Source organism: Melanaphis sacchari, unplaced genomic scaffold (genome assembly GCF_002803265.2).
Source record: "Melanaphis sacchari strain LSU unplaced genomic scaffold, SCAv2.0 Contig395_pilon_pilon, whole genome shotgun sequence".
Classification (NCBI taxonomy): domain Eukaryota; kingdom Metazoa; phylum Arthropoda; class Insecta; order Hemiptera; family Aphididae; genus Melanaphis; species Melanaphis sacchari.
In genome coordinates, this window is record NW_020271251.1 from 331,530 (window position 1) to 356,240 (window position 24,711).

The 24,711-nt window shown below is 25.1% G+C and overlaps 2 protein-coding genes across 3 annotated transcripts; both read left to right on the top strand.

Annotated features, from left to right (window-relative positions):
- The first annotated feature begins 1,978 nt into the window (after positions 1 to 1,978).
- On the top strand, positions 1,979 to 14,091 carry LOC112597225 (peroxidase-like). Of its 2 annotated transcripts, XM_025343187.1 has the most exons (13): positions 1,979 to 1,997; positions 2,070 to 2,148; positions 4,204 to 4,408; positions 6,602 to 6,778; positions 7,662 to 7,846; positions 8,696 to 8,897; positions 9,509 to 9,706; positions 10,254 to 10,398; positions 10,475 to 10,631; positions 11,491 to 11,661; positions 13,020 to 13,218; positions 13,311 to 13,407; positions 13,896 to 14,091. In XM_025343187.1, the coding sequence occupies exons 1-13, from the start codon at positions 1,987 to 1,989 to the stop codon at positions 13,975 to 13,977; spliced, it is 1,908 nt and encodes a 635-aa protein (XP_025198972.1). In that variant the 5' UTR covers positions 1,979 to 1,986; the 3' UTR covers positions 13,978 to 14,091. The 2 variants fall into 2 exon arrangements, with proteins under 2 accessions (XP_025198972.1, XP_025198974.1); XM_025343189.1 differs by lacking the exon at positions 1,979 to 1,997 and having other exon boundaries at positions 2,014 to 2,148.
- Positions 14,092 to 15,320: 1,229 nt separating this feature from the next.
- LOC112597228 (peroxidase-like) lies at positions 15,321 to 23,512 on the top strand. The gene is made up of 13 exons (XM_025343192.1): positions 15,321 to 15,346; positions 15,838 to 15,922; positions 16,828 to 17,032; positions 18,257 to 18,442; positions 18,636 to 18,823; positions 19,484 to 19,682; positions 20,243 to 20,440; positions 21,096 to 21,240; positions 21,313 to 21,469; positions 22,160 to 22,330; positions 22,670 to 22,868; positions 22,967 to 23,063; positions 23,354 to 23,512. The coding sequence occupies exons 2-13, from the start codon at positions 15,860 to 15,862 to the stop codon at positions 23,418 to 23,420; spliced, it is 1,875 nt and encodes a 624-aa protein (XP_025198977.1). The 5' UTR covers positions 15,321 to 15,346; positions 15,838 to 15,859; the 3' UTR covers positions 23,421 to 23,512.
- Positions 23,513 to 24,711: the final 1,199 nt, after the last annotated feature.

Consider the following 24,711-nt stretch of genomic DNA (forward strand, 5'->3'; position numbering starts at 1 on the left):
AAAATCTCTGGTTAAATAATAATATTTTACAGTTTAGGGAGCCAATTCAAATATACATTTTTCAGGAGTCAATTCAAGAGTCGAATTTATATTTACCCAAAATTGGGAGCCAATTTAATAGAGCCTGTTACTCGATCTACCGATAACATTGTGTTGATCTACCATTCTACTTCTACAGTTTTCTTTCCTCATTGTCGTTATGGGAAATTTATTCTATTTTATTTTTGTTTTCCATTAATACTTGTCTTCAGTATCCTCAGTCATACTTACCAATCGATTTGTAAAAATAATGACTTTTTTATATACACGGATCTTAATGGCTGTTGTAATAGTAAACTATCATTATGTGAAATAATAGAAGTTTGGTTCTAGATTAATTAAGTTCCAGTAAATCGAAGTGAAAGTTGGATTGGTGAAATCAAAAACACCATCATTAATATTAGTATAATCTTTGCAGAGATATACCAATATATTGCTTTTCAAAAAGAGAAAAAATGGGTGGTCATGGTTGTACTATCCAAATAGACGAATTCCTTTTTCAAGGTAAAAGGAAGTATACCATTGTCATTTGTCGTATAACATAAATAGTCGTCAATGTTTTTGTTTTTTTTTTTTTAAATAATACAGGAAGGATTAAATTGTAGTAAGTAAGATATTTTTATTAAAGTAGGTCAGGTCTATGAAGCAGATGTGCTGAGGCAACAAACATTGTATTATAAATAACGCCGCCAAACAACAGTGTATGGGACTCCGGGTCAGTCCGGGTAGTCCTGGTCAGTCCGTGGTCGTCGAGGTTTTCGACGAGATACGGAAGGACTATAGGAGTATTTTTGTTAACAGTGTTTTTGTTTTAATAAATTATGTTTCCAACCAATGATCGTATATTTTGTTTGAGTAATCACGCAATTTTGTCGAACTCCTTTTAATCCGATAGAAATACTATATCGCACCGAAAGGTGGGTATACGACACTTTATAACCGTGGTCGGTTACAATGTCTCCACATTTATGAAGTGGGTCACGTATGGGACCGTAAATCAGCGTGTACATAGGTTGTATATTGGATCGTTATCAGTATAAAAATATAAATAGTATACCTGTAAGGTATTAAAAAAAAAAAATTGATTATAATAATAATAATAATAATTAGAGTAATAAGATAGATTAAATTTTCATAAATATACAATATATTAAAATTAAAATTAAAATATTTGTAAAAAGTGATTATTATTACGGTAAAACTATTCTATGAATTATAAGTATTAACTCATTGAATTATTCTAGTTAATTCTTTATGACGCTACCCATTATAAATTCAATAATGCCAGTGGATTTACCTTTTCTTAAGCTCCATAAAATGTAAATTACTAATATTTTAGATACAGTCATTTGGGTGATTTTGCTCACATAAAGCTGAATTCCCACGATTTGTGTACTTTCACTAATAATCGCCGATACTTCTATAACAGAGCACTTGTAACGAATATTTGGAATTTGATATTCGTTAATCGTTACCTTCCCACGGATTGTTGGTAAAGCAAAGAAAATTAAGTTCATACAGAGATTGTTTAAATTTTTTATTTGTTCTATAGTGCCTTATTGAAGAGATACCTGTTTTTTTTTTTTTATTAAAGTTTCATAAAACAAGTGTTATAATATTGTTAGTTAAATGTCATTTTATTGACATGTTTATAACATACATAAGCATGATCTACTTATTGTGCAAATATAGACATATAAAAATATTATTTAATATTATATTAGAATTAGACAATCTTGTAGCAGCAAAGGTAGTAATAATCGTGTTTAACTCTATATATTAATTTAAATAAGTTAAAAACTGTCAGTTTTAGTTATGTATTTTTTTTTACCGCGAAAATTGTTCAAATATAAGCTTGAGTGATAAAAATTGTCAAATATATCATTTCTTTTTTATACTAAAATCACGATATTGTGTTAAATGTAAATAACATTTATTATAGTTTTAATGCATTACACGTATGTTTATGTTTTATTTTAACATAAATAAAAAATATTTAATCAGTAAATTACTCAATGGCCAGGGTTTAGTTTCAGTTCCGCTAGGATGTTTAGTTTGATTGTATGGTTATGTGCCATATTAGTTTTGAGAACTTCCAAAAGCTCTAATGTAAGTAATTATTAATTAACTAATAAATAATTAAGTAACTCATAAAAAGTAGATTATTGATTAATATTATATTCAAAAAAAGTTTTATTTTGAGGTACATTACTTAAGTAATTTAAATTTAATTTAATTTAAAAAATAAAGATGAAACAAATATAAAAATCTAAAATTACAATAATAATTACTTAATGGTTAAGTAATATAATTATGTAATTACGGAATGAACAAATAGATTTATGATGTGTTTTGGTGAGGAGCTTAACGAGTAACCTTTTTTTTTTAACGATTATTAAATTGTTATAATTGAATTTTTTTGAATTTTATCATTTATATCAAACTAATTTATGTAATATAATATAATATTATTATTATAATTTTTGAAATACAAAATAAAACAAAAATTATTTTTATTTAAAATTAGTTTTGCATAAATATTCCTGTTTTCGATATTTTAGATTCTAGCTGAGCGATTAATATACTGTTTTATTTTTAACGATGTGCTATTTATTTATTTTGTATGTTAATAGTTAATATGATTAATATTAGGAAAAATGCTTTAATTTTCAACTTAAATATATCTTTTGGTAGGAAAGTTAATTTAGTTGGCACTTGGGGGGGGGGGGAGGATTGGGTCAAAACTAAAATATTTCTTGTACTTCTAAAAATTATCTTAAACACAAAATATTAAGAAAAACGAGGATTTTTACTTAAAACTAATGTTATTTGAACGGTTTAATCGATTTTAACCGTAGATAATTAAAATTTTCACACAATACTTAAATTATTAATTTATATTTATTATAAACTTATCAAAACATTTTGAATATTTTTAAACTATCTATAAGAATGAGCAGTTTTTAATTTTTTTTTTCTAAAAATTTTGATTGAAAATTATTGTCTCAAAAGTTTACGAAATATTTTGTAGTTGGAAATTCATGAAATCTTTTAGAATTCATCTAAGTTTTGAAAATTAAGTATAAGATTTTTCATAGGTAGTTTGTGCAGAAACAAAAAAAATCTAAATCTAAAAGATTTACAGACAATTATTTTTTATAGACATTTTAAGTTCAAATTTGGACGAAATTCATTATTTTGTTATAATTTAAAAACATTAGTTGTATATAAATTTGATTCTTAGTATTAGAAGTTAAAAGCAATAAATTTTATCTTGTTTTTTTTATATATTCAACTCTTTTTTCCTTTTAAGTGCATATTTTGTTATACTTGTATTTCAAGTACATATTTCATATATTTTATTTAAAAAAAAAAATTAAAGCAATAGGTGAATTAGAGAATACTATTTTATACGTATTATACAATATTTAATATTAATTTTCTTGAAATTGAAAAAAAATAGATAAAAATGAATAAATATAAATAATTAAATAATCTATCTGCCAAGTGTTTTCCCAATTCTTTGTGTGTTATGAAAAACATAGTCATTCGATAAGGAATTTGCCAAATACGGTCAGTTGATGTCAATTCGTCTGTTAATATTGTGTGTGTTTTCGTCTGGCGTTAATATAGTCAATATAATATTTTAGACTAAATACAGTTTTTTCGTTGAAAAAATTAAATTAAAAACGCCTTATTTAATAATAAATAAATTTATAGTTTTTGATTTTTAATGAAAAATAAAATATTTCTAAGAGCATATTTCAGTATTATTAATTATTTTTAGAGCATATATTATGATTTTAAAGGGCATAAATGCATGCATATTTTAAGGTTTTTTAGAACATGATGTCCCTAGTTCTAATAATGAAATACTATTGAATTCAGATTTAACACATACATAATAGTGACTCACTCGATAGCTTCTATACAGCAGAGTGGTAACTACTTGACTACCTTTTTTTCAAACAAATTTATTGAAATATTAATAACTGTAAGTAGTATAATTGACATAGGTTTAAGTTAAACAAGTGTATAATTGAAACAAATTGCAACAATGCAACCTTATATAACAATAACGTAGGTAGGTATCCCAGATATTATGATACTATGTTGTTAATAAATTTTTTTGATTTTTTAAATTTATTGATATTTAACATTTAGGCTGAAATTAATGGCATTGTGGTTTATAACAAAAATGGTCCTCTTTCAAATAACATATACTATGACAAGTGTGCACCAAAAGTGACCTGCAAAGAAAATGATATTTACAGGACAGCAGATGGCTCATGCAATAACTTGATGAACCCGTTGTGGGGGACGTCCGAAACTCCATACATCAGATTTTATGAAGCTTATTATAATGATGGTGAGTTTGAATATTTAGAAGTATTTTAAAATCCTAAAAATATTAGATTATAATTATGAAAAATATTTTATTTTTGTGTAACAGTTGGCAATACTTATTTTTATGTATGAGTTTATTTGAAATAATTTGAGGATTTTAATAATTTTAAAAACGTGTGAATTCTGATGATAGAAATTTGAACTAAAATCCCAATAAAATTTTTCTCGTGCGTTTGTCGTATGTATTCTGTAAAAGATTGTCGTTCCCACATTTTCAGTGAAAAAATAGTATTATTTGATACATAATAATTATCTATTAAATAATCACAATATTTTGTTATAACTGAATTTTTAGGTTTGTTTGCCATAAAAAAGTTTGTAATACGATCTTCCTTTTCCTCTGGATTTAGAAAAAGAAGTCTAAAAATATGCTCTAACTATTTTCTTATGTATTTATTTGCTGAATTAAGTTGTGGCGTATAACCTATATTTTGTATTTAACGAAACTAACTTTAGCCTAAATGAAGTAGACTACCAAATACCTTTACTTTTGGAAATTTTTTTTTTAAACTAATGTATCGCTATTTTAAAATCTGATATTACTCCTGATATTTTGATTTTTTTTTCAATAATGTGATGTGTGATTTTTTTATTTTGTAATAAACAAGACATTAATGGAATATAATATATACCATTTTAAATTCCATGAATCATGTATAATCACGTGTAATATTTATCAAAATAATAAAAAGTACCATCCATTTATACAAAATCTAATTGTTTTAAAAATTCTATGTTTTTTTACTTGAAAAAATGATTATTTTATTTGGAATATTATTGTCATAAACAAATAACTCACCTCTATTTGTTTTTATACTTAACTCAATGAATCTAAAACTTCTTGTCTTGATATCAGTAGTTTAGGATAATAATACATCCTTGTATTGTGAATATTTTTTGCTATTAGTTTTAAATCGGGTGAAATTAAATATCCGATTTCTTAGTTTATTTAAAAACTTATTTTCTTATTATTTTTAATGGTTATTCAACTATAAAGTTTAAAGCTTTTTTTTTTTTAAAAAATACTAATTTGTTGTCGTTTTAAAGTTTTATGGTCAAAATATGATTTATTTATTTTTATCAGTTAAACATATTTTTGACCTACTTTATTTATTTTTGCACTACATTTATTTATAATACACCACCACCATGTATTTTTATTTGTGTTTATATGTATATTATTTAAAAAAATTTAAATCATTTAAAATTAGCAAGTCTTTATCTTTTACATTAAACATTCACGTTCAATAATTAAGTGAAATATTCATAGTAAAGGTAAAATTTAATTGTTATTTTAGAAAATATTAAATATGCATACGATTATACAAAAATAAAGATAATTTATTTATATACTAACCGATCTGTCACAGCTTTGCTCGTGATTGGTTGTTTATTTTGCCTTCGGACGATGATATGTAGAATTTTTATTCAAATTTTATCATTTAATGTGATCGGAAAGTCAATATAAAAATGGTTAATGAAAACGTAATGAAATGTTTATAACCCTCCTCTCTCCCACCCATCCGACAAAAAATTAAAAATCGGGCGATGTGATGACACTTAAGAGGATATTTGAAACAAATTTGTGTAAAAAAAAAATGGAAAAAAGATAAATAGTGTTGTCACAAAATAGGAACATAAAAAAGGCCTGTTCTTGTGGACCTCACAGAGAGACCCCAAAAATTGGTATTATTTTTTAATTTTTCAAGAACTTTATACTTATTTTTTATTAAAAAAATTAATACTGAAACCTATAACAGTGAACAATTTCAGTCAAATCGGTTCAGTAGTTTTCTTGGTTAGCGCGGTTTTAGAAAACCTCTTACAATTTTATATACTAGTAAAGATTTTTATTTATTAATTTATTTTACTGTTTTTAAAAACTTAATATTTTAAAACCACAAATATGCAAGAATACGCACTTTAAATGTTCGTTTTAAATTCATCATTATATTATATTATTACAATGGATTTTTAGTTTGGTTTGCTGTTCATCAAGAGTATATTATAGAAAAAAATGCAATTCCTACAATATCGTGGGCTTGATTACGTATAAGTTTAATAATTTAACTACCTACTCTATAAATATAACTAAAATTTAAATGTATATTATACATATAATACATATGAATATTTTATTTATTTGCTTCATCAGGTGATTATGAAGTTCGAAAACAGGTTGACGGATCACTATTACCCGGACCACGAAAAGTTCAGGTATTATTATTTTTGAAAAAATCCCGCGATATACCAGATTTCAACAATTTTCATCTAAGTCAATTTGGCCAATGGACCACTCATGATATCACTCTCCTGCTACCGGATTTTTCCTGTAAAAATAAATTTTATATATTATAATTTATTTAATTTAGAATTAAAATTTGAAACTTATTGGCTAAAATACTGTGAAAATCTCTCAGTTATAAAGAAGATTTTAATTATATAATATTCTAATTTAATAAGTCATTGTAATAATTGTGTTAAATTTGAATTAAATCATTAATCATTGGGTACAAAAAATGATTTTCAGTGAAGACAAATCGTCCACCTCAACTTCTGAGGATATTTTATATTTTATTTTTATTAACCCAACCTAATTTTTTATTTTACTTTTGACTTCTAGTATAAAATGAATCGAATTTATTGGAATATTTAATTAAATAGTTCTATTGCAATAAAAAATCTGTTATTTTTCGAAACTATTATAAACATAAAGTCATAAACATATGTATACAATTTATCAGGCATTAATAATTTTTTTTGACTTTTGATGTAGGGATACTTACTTTTGGGGATATACTTTTAGCATAGTAATTTCTATTATTTTAAACACGAATCAATAAAATAAGTATTTACTTATATTTTATAAATACATTTTTTTTTCAAAACGTATTTTAAATATATATAATTATAAAATTATTATAACGATATTATAAACGTTCGCTAGCTATTAATGTATGTTATCCGACATAAGCTATATTTATAAAAATTAAACAATATCATTGTGTACATATTATTATAACTACACGTTGTATATTATGTATTATGCTTACATTAATTACAGTGAGAATATGCACAATATTAAATTATTGATCAAAACTAACTTAAAATATTTCTGACTTTCAAGTTAATGTACCGCCAAGATTTATTTAACTACGTATTTTAAAATATAAATTATGAATTATAGTTAAAGTTATTGTTGATAATGTAAATAGGGCCAATACCATGTTGTACTATCCCTATCAATGCAATAAGAAATATTCTATACCAATGTCAATTAGTTATTAAGTTATCTACGGATGACCCAGTTTATGGTCCTCGTGGACAAACATGTATGGAATTTAGACGTGCAATGACTGCTGCTAATGATTTTAACTGTCCAATACATCCTCAAATTCCAGTGAGTTTTAGTTTTTAATTATAACCAACGTAAAATTAATATTAACTATGTAATATGTTGTTTATATATCTTAGTACAATATGCGTTGAAACGCGAGGGTTTGATTATTTATATTAAATATTGTAGTTAATTAAACTATTATATAATATTTACATATTATATATTTAAAATAGTGATATATGAGAATAAAAAATTCACTTATATTCACCTGTTTAATATTATTTTTTAAAAGATATTATAATTTATTAAGTACATATCATTTTCTTAGATCTTGTCAAAAATATATTCTAATTTATATTGTTTATTACTATAATATATAAAATGTTCAGAAAACCTTGAAATGTGCTTATACTCGATCTTTATATTAGATATTCAAGGAATAAAAAATAAAATTTCATTGCTGAGAAAACCTAGAAAAGAGGCATTTCTATCAATTAAAAATAGTTATTAAAATTAAAATCGAATTTTGGAAGTTTATTTATTTTTCTACTTATAATTTATCTGAATCGAGAATTGGCTGTAAGTTCTAAAATATAAACGAGCAAACGAATTATTCGATCGGATCCAGCTTCATTCTATATAAAATCATTATGTGTATCATCGAGTCGTAGCTTATTTCAACAGTATCTTTGCATGAACTATGAAGTATAATATTTTTAAATTTATATTTTTACTGTTTAATTGTTTGAAATTCATCTATTTTATTTTTAGTTTTGTCGTGTACACTCATCCATACTTAATTATTCTCTAAAAAAAATTCTAATTGAATAAAATGTTTGAAAATATAGTTGCATACCTACCTGCAATTAATTTTCAGCGTTATAAGTATAATTGATAATTTTTTTATAGATGAATCAGGCGACATCGTTTATTGACTCATCACAATTGTATGGACATAAAAAAGATAAGGCGGATTCGATTAGAACTTTTAAAAATGGGAAATTAATAACAGATGTCATAAATGAAAACGAGTATTGTCCTCTAATGAAGAGAAACGGATTATTTTTATTATGCGATGGGCGATTCAACGTGGACATTTGTTTTGAAGGCGGTAATCGTATACGAATATTTATGTTACAATAACTATAATTTTTATTTTATCCAAATTTAAAATTATTTAAAGATAACTGTTGTTATTAGGTACTTATTACTTTGACGTAATATTTTTAGTGTACTTAAATAAAATTAAATACTATGTGTTTAATAAAATAATTTTAATTAACAACTAATGGAAATTTAATTTATTGCTTTATATTTCTTTTAAAATGCACGATACTTTAAAATTTATTTATCCGTATTTTTGTTTAAAGTTCTTTCGGTGCACCATTATCAATTATTTGACTTTTTAAAAATGGAATCATAGCTATTGAGAATATATATATACGTATATATTACAACTTCGATCAAATAGAAATATAGAATTAATTGTACTATAACTTTACGTATACATCAGTTTGCTTACAATATGTTTTTTGTTTTTAAAATTTTTTTTTATCGTTTAATTGTCAAATTAAAATAACCTTTAATTTCTTAATTAATAAATTGTGTTTATCTTTAAATCAATAGATAAGGCAGTATGAAATACTTGAATAAAAATAAATTAAATATTGTATTTTTGTGTGTTTATAAAAATAAATATTGTAAATATTTTTCTTTTTGTAGGAGACCCAAGAATAAATCAACACTTTGGGATTACATCGTATTCTGTTGTGTTTACCCGGTTTCATAATGTTGTGGCTGATAAGTTACAAAAAATAAATCCTCAATGGTCTGATGAAGTGTTATATCAAGAAACTCGAAAGTTCCTTGGTGCACTAAACCAGTTGATTGTTTACCGGGATTACTTGCCTATTTTACTTGGTATTATTATTTTTTGAAAATCACTTAAGTTATTGTTTAAATAAGTTAAATGATATATAATAACATTCAATATACTTTTTGTATTATTATATTCGAAGATATTTGGAGTGAATTTTATGTAAACAAATTAATTTGACTACAAAACTAAGTGTTGGGTTTTTAATTCACTTTACTAACCTTGACTAAGCTCCAATCCAGTATAAAGTGTTATAATATATTATAAATATAAAGCAATGATACATCAAGGATACAAAAAATAAATGTCGTTTTAAGATAAATTAATTATCTAATACTGTATTGTACTAATATTGTAATGTTCCTAATTTGAGATTTTGTATACTTAAAATTATTTATTCATCCAAATAAATTTTTAAAGATTTTTTTTATCTATTATAGCTTTTTAAATTAGTTAATTTGAAAATATCGAACACTTATTTGCGAGAAATGGTATAAGTGTATAATTAATGAATATTGTGCTATTATTTTTCCAAATTATCGTTCAAAATATATAACTAAAATTAATGTTTCTTATATATACTATTTTCAGGTGAATCATTTATAGAACGCACTGGTTTAAAACTTAATCATCATGTAAGAACAATATACAATCCCTCAATCATGCCACAATTGTCTATAGAATTTGCTGGTGGTGCTTTCCGAGTGCCACATAATACAGTGGCTTCGGTATACAAGTAAACATTTTCTATTTATAATAAAACATTATTGTTGTATATTAATTGTATAACATTTTTTTTTTTTTATCGACAGTTACATAGATAAAAATTATACGACAATAAATTCATCCAAGCTTAACGAATGGATGTGGATACCTGATCCCTTAGTAGAGGGCAAAAATCTTGATGATATAGTTAGAGGCATGACGGTAACACCAGGTCGTTATTATACCCCATCGTATAATTATTTAGTAAGTATTAACTATTTCGTAAATATTTCATATACTTATTAAAAATGGTAAAACTATGTTTTAAATTATATATATACCTAATATATTGTATTGTATCACCAGACACGGTGTTTAAAAGTATTTGAATAAAAGTTATCATGTGCACCTATTTAAATAACCTCATCAATCTCATGTTATATCAAACTGTTTCTAATACTTTTCTAAATTTTTTACCAAGTATTTAAGTTATATGCTAAAATTTAATCATTTATTATTAGCGTTAAATTTTGTACCAATTGAACATATTTTTTTTTTTATTGATATTTATTTATGATGAATAATTCATAAAAGGTATACCTTTAACACAGACTTTAGTCAATAAAAAATATAACAGATATATTTAAAATGTAAATATTCAATATTATTATTGAAAATTGTTTAAAATATATATTTGTATAATTATTTAAGTAGTATACTTTCAAAATATGCTTCACTGTACTGTAAATAAATATTAGTTTGAATGTTTTATAGATACACAAATACAGTACCATACATTGTTTAAAATACCGTGTAATAATTTTATTATATATTACCAAATTATCATTATTACACAATCATTGTAGATTGCAATAAATCCACATTTTCATCAATGTTATTTAATATAAAATACCTTTTAAGTAGTTCTAAAATAACATACACCATCAATTAGTATTCCGTTTTTATATTTTCTTTGTTTTATATGAGAATAGTAATGTTTAAAGACAATTAGAATGCACGACTTACTTATTTTATATTTTGACGACACCGAAAAAAGATTTACATTTTTTTATAAAATTAAAATTTTGCTTTACATCTTAAATATTTTAACATATTTTTATAGATATCAAATTTTATGTTCCATCATCAATTTTTTGGTGATCAAGATTTGCTCGCAGTGGACATTCAAAGAGGGCGTGATGTCGGCCTACCGCCTTATACTAAAATGAGAGAATGGTGTAATTTACCTAAAATCTGTTCATTTGAAGAATTATCAAATTTTTTATCAAGTGACGTAAGTTGATAGTTTTTTTATTTTATTTCGAATATAATGTTGGATAAGTAATAATTATGTTGTTAATCAATAAGTTAGTAAATACATTTTGTTTTCGTTTAATTTTTAAAATAAATAATTACAATTATCATTTGCTTGAAACGGAATTACCTAAAATTATAACCATACGCAGCTTTATAAAACCAAAAATTATTTATTTTGTTATTATAATTTTAAGTATTTATAGAATATGAGGTATAATATGTTGATCGTATGTTAATATATTATAAAATAATTAAAATGCTGTAGAAGCTCGATTAACCGTCACTGTCGGGATCAGGACTATGACGGTTAATCGAATAGACGGTTAATGGAAGTTTTTCAAAATAAACATAAACAGAAACGTATATTATATTTTTTAAGTGTGTACCTACTTAAAAAAAAAAAAAAGAGATTATGCTTACATATATCAAATTATATACAAACCACATATATTATAAAAAATAATCATTCATTTTTGTTTGTTTTTTAGATTCTATAGCTTTTTTAGCTGCAATATTTCGTATTTGACGTAGAAATAAGACTTGCGTAGCGTTTGATTCTTCTTGTACTTCAAGCCAATCAATACACTTTGATAACATCGCTTTTGCTTCTAAATGGCTAGTTGGCAGTTTTAGTTCAATTCTTGAATCTTCGAAATCGTAATCAACTTCTTGATATATAAAATTTTTCTTCTTTAACGGCAGTGACATTCAAAATAATTTATTCATTATTCAAAATTTCAAATTCTCCATCTTGCTTATAATAGGACCGGAAAGTGGGATTCCTTGACTTTGAACTTAATTAAACCACTGATACATAATATTGTCAAGTTATTCATATTTTGCCGGTTTCATGGTTTTACGACTTATGACATCTTCATCGTTACTTTGCATTTGCGTTACATGTTGCTCAATTTTTTCAACATCCTTTTTTATGTCATTCACTGTTGTTTTTCCTACACCATTAATCTGAGCAACATTTGTAGCAATTTGACCTTTCTTTAAAGTTTAATAATTTTAAGTTTTTGATTGAATCCTAATACAACACGTTTCCGCTTTTCTGCCACCTTTGAAACACGACACATAAACTACAAAAACACTAATCCACACACACACATACACATATGGGCTGTTCGTTTATCACTTGATAGTTACTGTGTTGGGCACCACGACGAGTTTATCGCGATCGTCTTGTCGCCTAATTTAATTTCTTTTTTCGGCGTTGACCGATGACGAATAACATAAAATGGCGGTTAATCAAGTTTCTACTGTATTTGATACCAACTAAATTCTAAATTTGTATTAGTCTATAATAATAATACCCAATCATGATTATAGGACGTTGAAACACTAAAAGAACTGTACGCATCTGTGCATGACATTGATCTACTCGTCGGAGCTCTTCTCGAACCACCAATCGACGGTGGAACGGTTGGTCCAACTGCACAGTGCATCATAGCTGATGTATTTTATCGTATTAGATATGGTGACCGTTACTTTTTTGATGTGTCCAATCAAGCAGGAAGTTATTCATCAGGTATGTATGCAGTTATCAATATTTTTTTAAGCTCATGATTTGATTCATAACAATGGAACTAATATATCCTATATTTTTGTTTATGATATTAGCACAATTGAAAACTTTGAGGCACCTCGATTTGGGTCATGTATTCTGCGCTACTACTGATATGGAAGAAGTGCCAGCTAATATTTTTAAACCATCAGCGTAAATATATATTTTTAGTTGTATAATATGACAAATTTAATTAGAAAAGTATTCAGTATTTCATCGTTTAGAATTTTAATTATTTGTTTATATTTTTATTTTTTTTTATCTATTTTGACTTTTCAAATCCATTTTTAGAGCATAAAATGTAAATATCTTGAGTTAATTTATGTTTTATTTTTATTCTTATAACTTTTCTCTCTGAAATGGGGCAAAATAAAGGCGAGTATTATAAAAAAATATTTGGTGCTAGTATTAATTTCTGTTCAAATTATTGGAATGAAATGCACGAAATTATTTTTATACAAATCATTTTTGTACATTATATTATAGTGATTTTAATTTTTGAATTTTTGAATTTTTCTTTTTTATGCTATAAGTACAAGTTTTAAGTTCATTGAATATTTAAAGCTTGGTAAAAGTAATAATAAATAAATAAATATTATTTTTAATATTAAAAAATATTGTTACTTAATTGGTTGTTACAGACGTTCACGCACGGTGAACATGGTGAAATGTAAAGATCATTTATCGAAGTTGGATCTTAGTGCTTGGAAAGAATCTTCATAATTTGATGGATTTATCAGTTATTAATTAACCATTATAATACTATATGTAAGACGTTAATTGTATACGAATCAGATGTTATTTTTAATTCAAAATTTTAAATAAATGCAATAAATACTAACAACCATAAAATACTAACATATATTCTACAATTTAAATAACATGTACATCTATCCAAACCAGGGTTAATATTTATAGATGCTCTTAAGATTTAAGTCTCTATTGGTGAATACAAAATAGAGTCTTGTTTTTAAGGTGTTAACTCCTAATAACACCATTAATAAGGTTTTATTCGCGTATCATTCGTATTTTACTGTCCAATCAAATACTACAAACAGCGTGAAAGGACTAAGGATTATTGTACGTATATTCTAGCCAGGTATTTTTAGCCGGCTATAAAGCCATATACATATCTGCATACCCAGTTCCATTGGTTATAATTATTATTAGTAACTATTTATAATTAAAATCAAAATCAAAAATAGTATTTGTGATTGGAAATAATAATATGATCATACGATTGTCAAGTTTAAAAAGTATAGATTTTCTGAACAATACAATGTAGCCGTCAACTAAAGAATCTAATCGTGCAAAGAGTGTAGAGATGACCATATTAATTTATTGTGAAAAAAACAAGAAAAAACGATTTTGACTCAACTCTATGAAAAAATTTTCATAAATTGTACATTGATTTTCATATTCTTAATGATATTTTGGATATAATGTTTTGTATTTACGTTTTATCTGTACAGCGCGTAGGTCTGAGAGAGATAAAAATTATTGCGACGACCTGTTCTTTGAAAGTAATTTCGTTACAATACCTTGAATAAACTACGTACTGCCTTACACTTTTAATTTTATTAAAGATGTTGATATTTAATAATATAAAATTTTATGTTTTGTTGGAAAAAAATAGTGACATAAATTACTGTATTTTTATCCTTAGAATATGATATTTCGTGAAGGAGTTTATATAGTTGTTCTTTAATTTTCTCTTAATTCTGTGGTGCTTACAAATTCATCACAGAGATAGTTATTATGTAACTAAAAGTTGTCACAAATTACAAACACTTGTTAAATGTTTATAACATAATATACATTATAGAAGCATGATCATCGACATGTGCAAAATATTTGTTAATATTTATTAGACCATATGTTGATAATAATTGTTTGTCAATAATTAAAATATTCAATTATGAACCATCGAGGTATGATAATTATTGTTTGAGAACACATTAAAACTAGAAAGTTGTATCCTACACCAGAAGTAAAGTACATTATTTTTAGATTTAGCTCTCTTTATATTAATTTAGATAATTTTTTTATTATTTTTGTACATTTGATACGAAATAAAAACTGTAAGTTTTATGTAAGTATTTTTTTTATTCTAAAACTATGTTTGAATGTAAACCATTCTATATAATATTGATTTTTTTTTTTTTAATTATTTGTGTTTAAAATATTGATTGGATGTTCAATGGATGTAAAATAGATTAAAAATATTATCACATTAATATTTTAGTATAAAAACTATTATAAGCCTGTTGTCAGGTATTTATTAACGTTTTACAAAGTATATAAAGGTATTTTAAGGGTTATATAATTGTGTGTATGAATATGTGAGAGTAAGGGGTTGATTAGTCTTTCTATTACTCTCACTTTTTAATTTTGCGCTTTAGCTATCAATCAATTGTAAATTAAAAAAAAATAAGTCATTACTTTGATATAGTAAAATCACAAGATCGTAAAAAAATTCAATTTTCCTCATATATTTTACATATTATGTTTAATTTATTTAGATTGTGCAAAATTTTTATTAAATAAATAATGTTTAATAAGTAAATTTTATTTATTTTCAAGTTTTAAATTCGTATGTACAAAGATGTTAAATTTGTTTGTATGGTTATGTGTCATATCACTTTTGGGAACTTCATCGAGTTATTTAGTAAGTAACAATAATAAGTAATTTATAAAAAGATTTAAATGTAAATTATAGTTGAAAAAAGTAGCTAAATGCATTTATCTTTTATAGACAGTGTAAATAATATAATAATATTTGAAAATTAATTAAAGTAAGACACGTTAAATGCATTTAAACCTTTAACTATGCATATATGTAAAATTTAGCAAAATAATATCTTTAAAACCACTAGACTGATTTCAGCAAAATGTGTATCGATAGATCTATTGGGTCTTAGGAAGTTTAACTCGGGTCTCTTTAGAGGCCTAACTGAGAAATATTCGACATTTTTAGGGTAGTTCACATAAGCATTTTTTTTTTAATATGAAAAAATATTATTGTTTCTTGCTTATTAAAATAAGTTATTTATTGTTATTCAATTTGGCTGTTACGGGCAAAAATGCCTCCTTTTGAAAATTAATTTCTGTTCGTTTATCATTTCTAAGTTAAGAATTTGTACCAATTTGCTCAAATAGTTATTACACTTAAACTGAATTACAGCAAACCAAGCACAGGTAAATCTCCCGTTTAGTTTGGATTTGTTCACAAAACGAGGTAGGTTACATCACCGAAACCGACTTGCCCGTGAATTGAGGTGAAGTCCGAGAATTACATCAAGTGCTGTTATTTATATTAGTTATTTGTTCCCAGGTGAAGTCAGGTACCTAATTCATTACAGCCATGGATATTAATTTTTACATTTTTCATAAACATATTTCTCATTGTTTATTATTTTTTTTTAGTGTTCCTATATTATTTTAAAGTTTAAAAAACTCTAATATAATACATCAACCGTAATAATAACAATAATATATTTATATATTATTATTTAATAATTATGATACAGAAAATGTATTTGATTTTTTAACTTTTTGATATTTTATCTCTAGTCGAACAATGACGATCCTGTGATTTACCGTGGAGATGGTCCTCATTCTAATAGCATATACTATGATAAGTGTGTATCAAAAGTGACGTGCAAACGAAATAAAATTTACAGGACAATAAATGGTGAATGTAATAACTTGAAGAATCCTTTGTGGGGATCGTCTGTGACTCCATACATCAGACTTTCTGAAGCTGCTTATAATGACGGTGAGCTTGAATATTTAAAATATTAAAACAATAATGTAATGAGATATTTTCCTAATAATATATATTATGAATATATAAATGTCTCCAACTACTTTCACGTAGATGTGTTTAGGTAAAGAGTGGTTCACGAATCACGTTAAAAATGTATTTTTTCCATTACAGAGTTATTCAAAATCCGATCTTTGAAATTTTTAAATAATTTAAAAAATCACATTTTAAAGTTTTAAAACTCTTGAAAGTTTTTTTTAATTTATCAATTTTAAAATTTATAAAAATTTTCAAATATAATAAATAATATATTCGATATTACATATATTATGTATTTTTGTATGACCAATTTTTAAGAGCTTTAATTTTTATTATAAATATTTTAATAGCTGAAAAATTACTCAATCGAATTTTAAATTAGATACATTAACATTTAAAAAAAAGTTATTTACTTTCATAGTTAAAAAAAAGAATTATCATTTGTAAAACAGAAGTTTGTACCACTGCAAGACACTCCTTAAGTATAGGTACTATAAAAAATAATTTAAAAATATGATATATTTAAAAATTTCAAAAGTCAGAATTTGAATAAATGAGGTTGAGTTTGCTTAATAGTCTTAATGAATTACTCCATAGATTGGTACAGGAACTTGAATTTTGATTCTTATCTAAATGACCATCGCAATATTGATTTTAAAATTATATACGTAAGTAGTTATAGTGGTGTTTTATCATTTCATAATTTAATTAATAAAAAAATGAATAAACTAATTTTTTTTAGTCAAGTTATTGAATTAATTTTTCACTTTTAACCAGTGATTGCATTAGTTGAATTTTTTAATTTTTTAAGTTGACTTTTGTGGAATATTTGCTTACAAAGGTATTGAATCATAGTTGCAGGGCTCATTTGAAGATCTTTAGGATAATTTAATAACGTTTAACATTATGCAGTGATTTATATAGCATCGAAGTTTCACTATAAGTGTATGCTACATAGTATACGAGTATAACTACTTAATATAACAATTAATATTTATTATAATTATTTGATATGTTACCTGCAATTTAAACAGTATGTTTATATTAGCAAAACATGTTTTGAATAACAGCATTTAGTAGTTTTACCTACTAAAACAATTTATTGATATCATTAAGACATTAATGCAATTTAAATTTGCTATAATATTGTATATCGTTTATGTGTTATTATTATTTTATAAATACTATGATCATTAGGTATTTATGAAGTTCGTAAACAAATGAATGGTTCTCTGTTGCCTAGACCTCGTGAATTACAGATAGTTATATTTTTGCAAAGAGCCAGGAATAATATACCAGATAAATACAATAACAATTACCATCTAAGTCAATTTGGCCAATGGGCCAATCATGATATTAGCCTCATGGAATCCGATACATCAGGTAAAAACAACTTCTTTTTTTCAGTAAGTCCTATCATAGATCATTGATTATACATTAAGTAATTTCGTCGATAAAATTATAAAATATGACTTCTAGATTATACGTATATTATACCGTCTAAATTTATTTAATTACGTATTTTAAAATATAAATTATGATTTACAATTTAAGTTATTGTCGATAATGTGAACAGGGCCAGAAAAGTGTTGTTCCATTCCGATTTACAAAATCAATAGTAGAAGCCCATACCAATGTCAATTAGCTATTGAGATACCTGTGAATGACCCAGTTCTTGGTCGTTATGGACAAACTTGTATGGAGTTTAGACGTGCAATGACAGTTGCCAATAATTTCAATTGTCCCGTAATTCCTCAAACCCCGGTAAGTGTTAATTTTTAATAAAATATTTATTTTATTTTATTGACATCATATCAGATATTATTTTTGGACACAGATTAACGTAAATATAATCTATATCTTGATTCTTGATTATAAAACTTAAAAGTTGAAAGTTAAAACTTATAATATTTCAGCCCTTGAGAGTTTATTCAGTACTAATCAGATAGAATTTTAAGATTTTTAATTACACCTAGTGATTTGAAGTAAGAATAAGTAATGCGTAGATTTTAGATACAAGATGTATAAATAATACTGTTACAATTTATGATTAAATAGAGTTTAATGGTATTATAATATTATATAATATTAGTGTGTCTAGCTTTTTGATGAATCTAAACTCTATCTTGAATTGTCACCAACGGGGTTTTTTTATGGTAGTGAGGGAGATTTTATTTTTGAATTACAATTTAGTACAGTGAGATCATTATTAAAGGATTTTAATGATATTTTAGAGACATTGTCGTTAAATCATCCAAAACTAGCTTATATTGTATAAATTTTAGTTTCATTATACATTCTTCTATACTTAATTGTTCTCTGAAAACTATTGAACATTCTGATTATAATGTCTGTAAATATAATTATATACCTACCAAAAATTTGTTTCCAACATTAAAGATGTATTTGATAATTATTTCACAGATGAATCAGGCGACATCATTCTTTGACGCGTCACAATTGTATGGACATAACAAAGATAAGGCAGATTCAATTAGATCGTTCAATGGAGGAAGGTTGAAAACAGATATCATAAATGGGCAAGAGTTTATTCCTCAAAAGAAAAGATACGGATCATTATTATGTGATGATCGAGAAAACGTGGGCATTTGTTTCGAAGCTGGTAATGTTATACAATTATTTACGTAACAATAATTATTGTAGATTTTATTTCATTAAAATTATTTAATGTCTAATAATCATTATTACTGTTATATTATATGGTTGTGATATTTTTTCGGTAGAATTTGAAAATGATGAATCTTGCCGAATAAATTTTTTACGTAATCGGTAGATAATTAATTCAATGTTTCGAATTTTGTTTTAAATGCACGTGGTATTAAAATATATTTATTATGTAACATTTGTAAATATTAGTGATAAAATATCTATAGTTTATTGGTGTTGACTTATTGTTTCGTTTTAGATCATTGCAATCAGCGTTTTTTTTTTATCTGTTTCACATTTTTGAAAAGATATTATTACATTTGAAAATAATTTTTAGCAAAGTTTTGTTTACCTGAAGTTTCTAAAATCATATTAAAAGTCAATGTGTAAGCAATGCTATATTTTAGTTATTAAATTCATTGATTAGACAACGTGAATAATAATTTAAATAAAATAAAACAATATTTATATTGTTATTCGTGTTTATAATATAATATTATTTACATTTATTTATAGGAGATCCAAGATTAAATCAACACTTTGGGCTCACAGCATATACAATAATGTTTACCAGGTATCATAATATTGTGGCTGATAAGTTACAAAAAATAAATCCTCAATGGTCTGATGAAGTGTTATATCAAGAAGCTAGAAAGTTCGTTGGCGCACTAAACCAAATAATTGTTTATCGGGATTATTTGCCTATTTTACTTGGTATTTACATCATTTAAATATTTAAAATATCATTATATTAGAAAGTATTTGGAGTGAATTCTACATAAAAAAATTACTTTTATTACAAATACAGAGGTATTGAGGTATTGAGCTTTTAATTAACTTTACTAACTTCGATTATGCGTCAAAACCAGTGTTGTATAATTATGTATATTATAAATTTGAGGGAAAGACAAATCATCAATAGCAGGTAATGATTTTGTTTTATGCTCGGCCAATTGTTTAGTGGTTACTGATAAATATAATACAACTGCAATGTTCCCGATTTGAGATTTTGTGTATTTAAAATTATTTATTTGTCAAAAATATATTTTGAAAGTTTTCTTTAACTTGTATTGTAGCTTTCATTAATTAATTTAAAAAAAATCAAAAACAAATTTATCAATTAGAAGCAATATAAGTGTATAACCAATGAGTATTGTGTAATTATTATTTTACTTTTTACTGTTTAATATCGTGACAGACAGATCTTCAGGAGAATTTGCATTGTCAACGAGGAATGTCATTTCTGTTTAATTAATTTGTATTTTATAATCCTCAAACTCCTCATATTAATTGTATGCTGTCTGTTTGGGATGTTGCCCGTATTGTAGTATAAAGAAAATGTAAATTAATGTTTTTTATGTATGCACAGGCAAATCGTTCACAAGACGCGTCGGCTTAGATCTTAGAAAGAGTAGAAGGACACGGTATAATCCTTCGCTCATGCCACAATTGACAACAGAATTCGCAGGTGGTGCTTTTCGAGTGCCACACAATACAGTGCCTTCGTTATACAAGTAAAATTTTTGTATTTATGCCTTATGGTATTTATTGTGTATTGTTTTCATTATATTTTTTTACACTAACAGTTTTGTAAACAATAATTATGAAATAGTGGATTCAGTAAGACTTGGCGAATGGATGTCAAAACCTGATCCCTTAGTAGAGGGCTCAAATTTTGATGAAATAGTCAGAGGTATGACGGTAACACCAGGCCGTATGTTTACACCTTCGTTTAATTTTTTAGTAAGTACTTATTAAATATGGGTATTTAGTATTAATTAATTTATAATTGAAAGTAAATAATCAATATTTAATATAAATCGATATCATGATATTTGATTAGGTATTGATAATATAATAATACAAGTATTACAGTGAAACTGTCGATTAGTGGACATACTTTTGATCACCGAAATTTTGTTCGTTATTTGGAGGTGTCCACTATTCAGAAGGTGTAAAATTTTATAATTCATTAAGTGTAAATGTATAAAAGGAAAAATTATGTGATAAGTTAAATTAAGTTATATTATTATTATTTAATGTTTTAAAAGGACTGTATATATGTAAATATTAAGATTTTATGTTTTATTGATAAGATAATTTTAATATTTAAACAGTAAATATATAAAAAAAGGAATACATGCATATATAAATTCAATTCAATTTGGTGTGAAAAAAAATCAAGTTTTAAAAAGTCTGTTATCATTATATTAGTGTAAGTGCGTTTTTTTCGTCGTTTTACATTATTTTTAAATTAAGATTAAAAAAGGTAAGTATTCCCTATTTGAAGGTTTTCCTAGTAAAAATTTGTAAAAATGTCCTTATTCCTAAAATAACGTTCGCTATTGAGAGGTTTTTGATATGGAAGGTTTTACTTTAAATTGTATCAATTATTACATATTATTACATCAGAAATATTTAAACATGTAATAGATATCAAATTTCATGTTCCGATTTAATGTCGTTGGCAACACAGATTTACTGTCAGTGGACATTCAAAGAGGGCGTGACGTTGGCGTACCATCGTATATTACGATAAGAAGTTTGTGTAATTTTAAAAAAGTCAATTCATTTGAAGATTTATATACAATTTTATCATATGATGTAAGTTTATTGTATTTATTTCTCAATAATTATGTTGTTAATGATAATTATTTAAAGGTATACAAAAATGGAAATTAAAAATGTTGTTTATGTTTTATTCTTCAAATAAATAGTTACTAAATTTATTTACTAACGCCCTTAAATTACAACTACAGATTAAAACCTCGTGCGGATGTTTATAGTTTCAAAAATGTATTATTTTATATACTTAAATTATTTTAAAACTATTTATTGTTCAATTATTTATATCGTATGTTTGTATATTATCAAATACTTGATCTCAACTTGACTCTAAACTCTATATTAAATTGTAATAATAATATCCAATCACGATTATAGGACGTCGAAAAACTAAAACAACTATACGCATCTGTGTATGACATTGATTTACTCGTGGGAGCTTTACTTGAACGACCAGTTGACGGTGGAACGGTTGGTCCAACTGCACAGTGCATCATAGCTGATGTATTTTATCGTATTAGATATGGTGACCGTTACTTTTTTGATGTGTCCAATCAAGCAGGAAGTTATTCATCAGGTATGTATAAGGATAAAGTTATTGGTATTTTTATAAATTTATAGTTAAATTCGTGAATATAATACTGATATATCCTACATATTTGTTTATGATATTAGCACAATTGAGAACTTTGAGAAACCTCGACCTTGGTCATGTATTATGTGCTACAACTGAATTGAATGAAGTTCCAGTTAACGTTTTTAAGACAACTAGGTAAATATTTTATTTTTTTAGTTATAGGTTCAAAGTTCTATTACGTATCTACGTACCTACAGAAAGAAGTTATGTGTTCAATAATTTTTCCCTAAGTATTTTAATTATTCGTATAGTTAATTATTACTTGCATTCTTGTATATATTCTTGAACTTTCCAACAAGTTTTAAAATTAAAAAAATTCGCTAATATTTTTCATTTATTGTATAGTATACGTAATATTTGATATTATCATTACTCAATTTATATTTATATCTTTTAATTCGAATGTAAATTATTGTTTATTACAGATATTCGCGCAAAATAAAATGCAGAGATCATTTATTGAACTTGGATCTTAGTGCTTGGAGAGAATAGTTTTTTAGGTTGCAACACTCTTATTGTTTATTAATGCCTTAAAATTTATAAAATTATTTATATAAATTACTAATAAAATAAATAAATACTAACACGTTTAATATATTTGAAAATTAAAGTAATTGAATCATTTAATGTTACACACAATAAAGGTGTATGTTCTCGAAATATACTTGAAGTGCCAGATGACTTGTGTCATCCGAAACCGAATTTGATGATTTCAATAATATGTCTATGCCTAATAATGCGTTTGCTTATTTGTTGGATAGGCAATTCAACCAACACGCCTGGGTATTCGATAATAGTAAAGTTAAAATCTAATGCACGATGACGACAATTTGGATGAGAAATTTACGTCACTTGGGAATAAGAAAAGTACAGTTTAATTATAGATACGAGTGATTATATATCTGATTTGGTATAGTGCAAATGACGACAAAGTATCTTATAAATATAGAAACATGCATATATTTTAAGTTATAATATTATGTTTAAGGCAGGCGGATGGTTGTGAATTATTAACTGGTAAGTAGTACAGCTACGTGGCCACTCATACAACCCACTAAAGTTTTATTAGTTTATGGTGGACTTACACGGGTTCTTTTAGTATCAGTACCGAACTTAGTATCGAGGTTAAGTCTCAGGTCAACGAAAAACATGGTTTAAATATTATAGTATGTAAGAATTATAATGTATATTATAAATTATAATTTATAATATTATCCTCAAGTAATTTGCAACGCCAACGAAACAATTTTACATGTTTTACGAGAAAATGTAATAATAATAATAATCAATAATACACAAAAAAGAAACGAAAACCAAAAGTGTACCTATACTACTGTAGTGTGATAATAAGAATGACGAAAAGACAACATAAAAAAAGTAAAATTAATTATGTTTAATAAAAATTAGATAATAATATTAATATTTATAATCAGTGAATTGAATTTAAGGTATCCAAAGAAAATATTAATTCGGATATACATAATAATATTAATAATTCATTAGTGATAAATTGAGAAAACGGATGAGAATGGATATTCAAATAAGACGTCCAGAGGCGTGGTGTTCATTAGCATAGCGGAAATTTATAAAAATAGCCTATACAATCTATTTAGCGTTGACAGAAGTGAAGTTTCGGCGTAAATAGCTTTCAAAATATGTTGATTATTAGAAAGGTATTTAAAGGCATTTGAATTTTTTTTTTTCATTTATCGTAAAATTGTTTACGTCATTGAAGTTTAATTGTTTACGAAGTTTGAATTAATTGAATGACAAATAATAGAGA

Bases quoted from the DNA above. Each gene is read 5' to 3' on its own strand.
- LOC112597228 (XM_025343192.1), top strand. From the start codon at position 15,860: ATGTTAAATTTGTTTGTATGGTTATGTGTCATATCACTTTTGGGAACT. The intron at 20,441-21,095 runs GTATTTACATCA...ATGTATGCACAG, and splicing joins TTATTTGCCTATTTTACTTG to GCAAATCGTTCACAAGACGC. The intron at 21,241-21,312 runs GTAAAATTTTTG...TTACACTAACAG, and splicing joins ACAGTGCCTTCGTTATACAA to TTTTGTAAACAATAATTATG.
- LOC112597225 (XM_025343187.1), top strand. The intron at 13,219-13,310 runs GTATGTATGCAG...TTATGATATTAG, and splicing joins AGCAGGAAGTTATTCATCAG to CACAATTGAAAACTTTGAGG. The intron at 13,408-13,895 runs GTAAATATATAT...TGGTTGTTACAG, and splicing joins AATATTTTTAAACCATCAGC to ACGTTCACGCACGGTGAACA.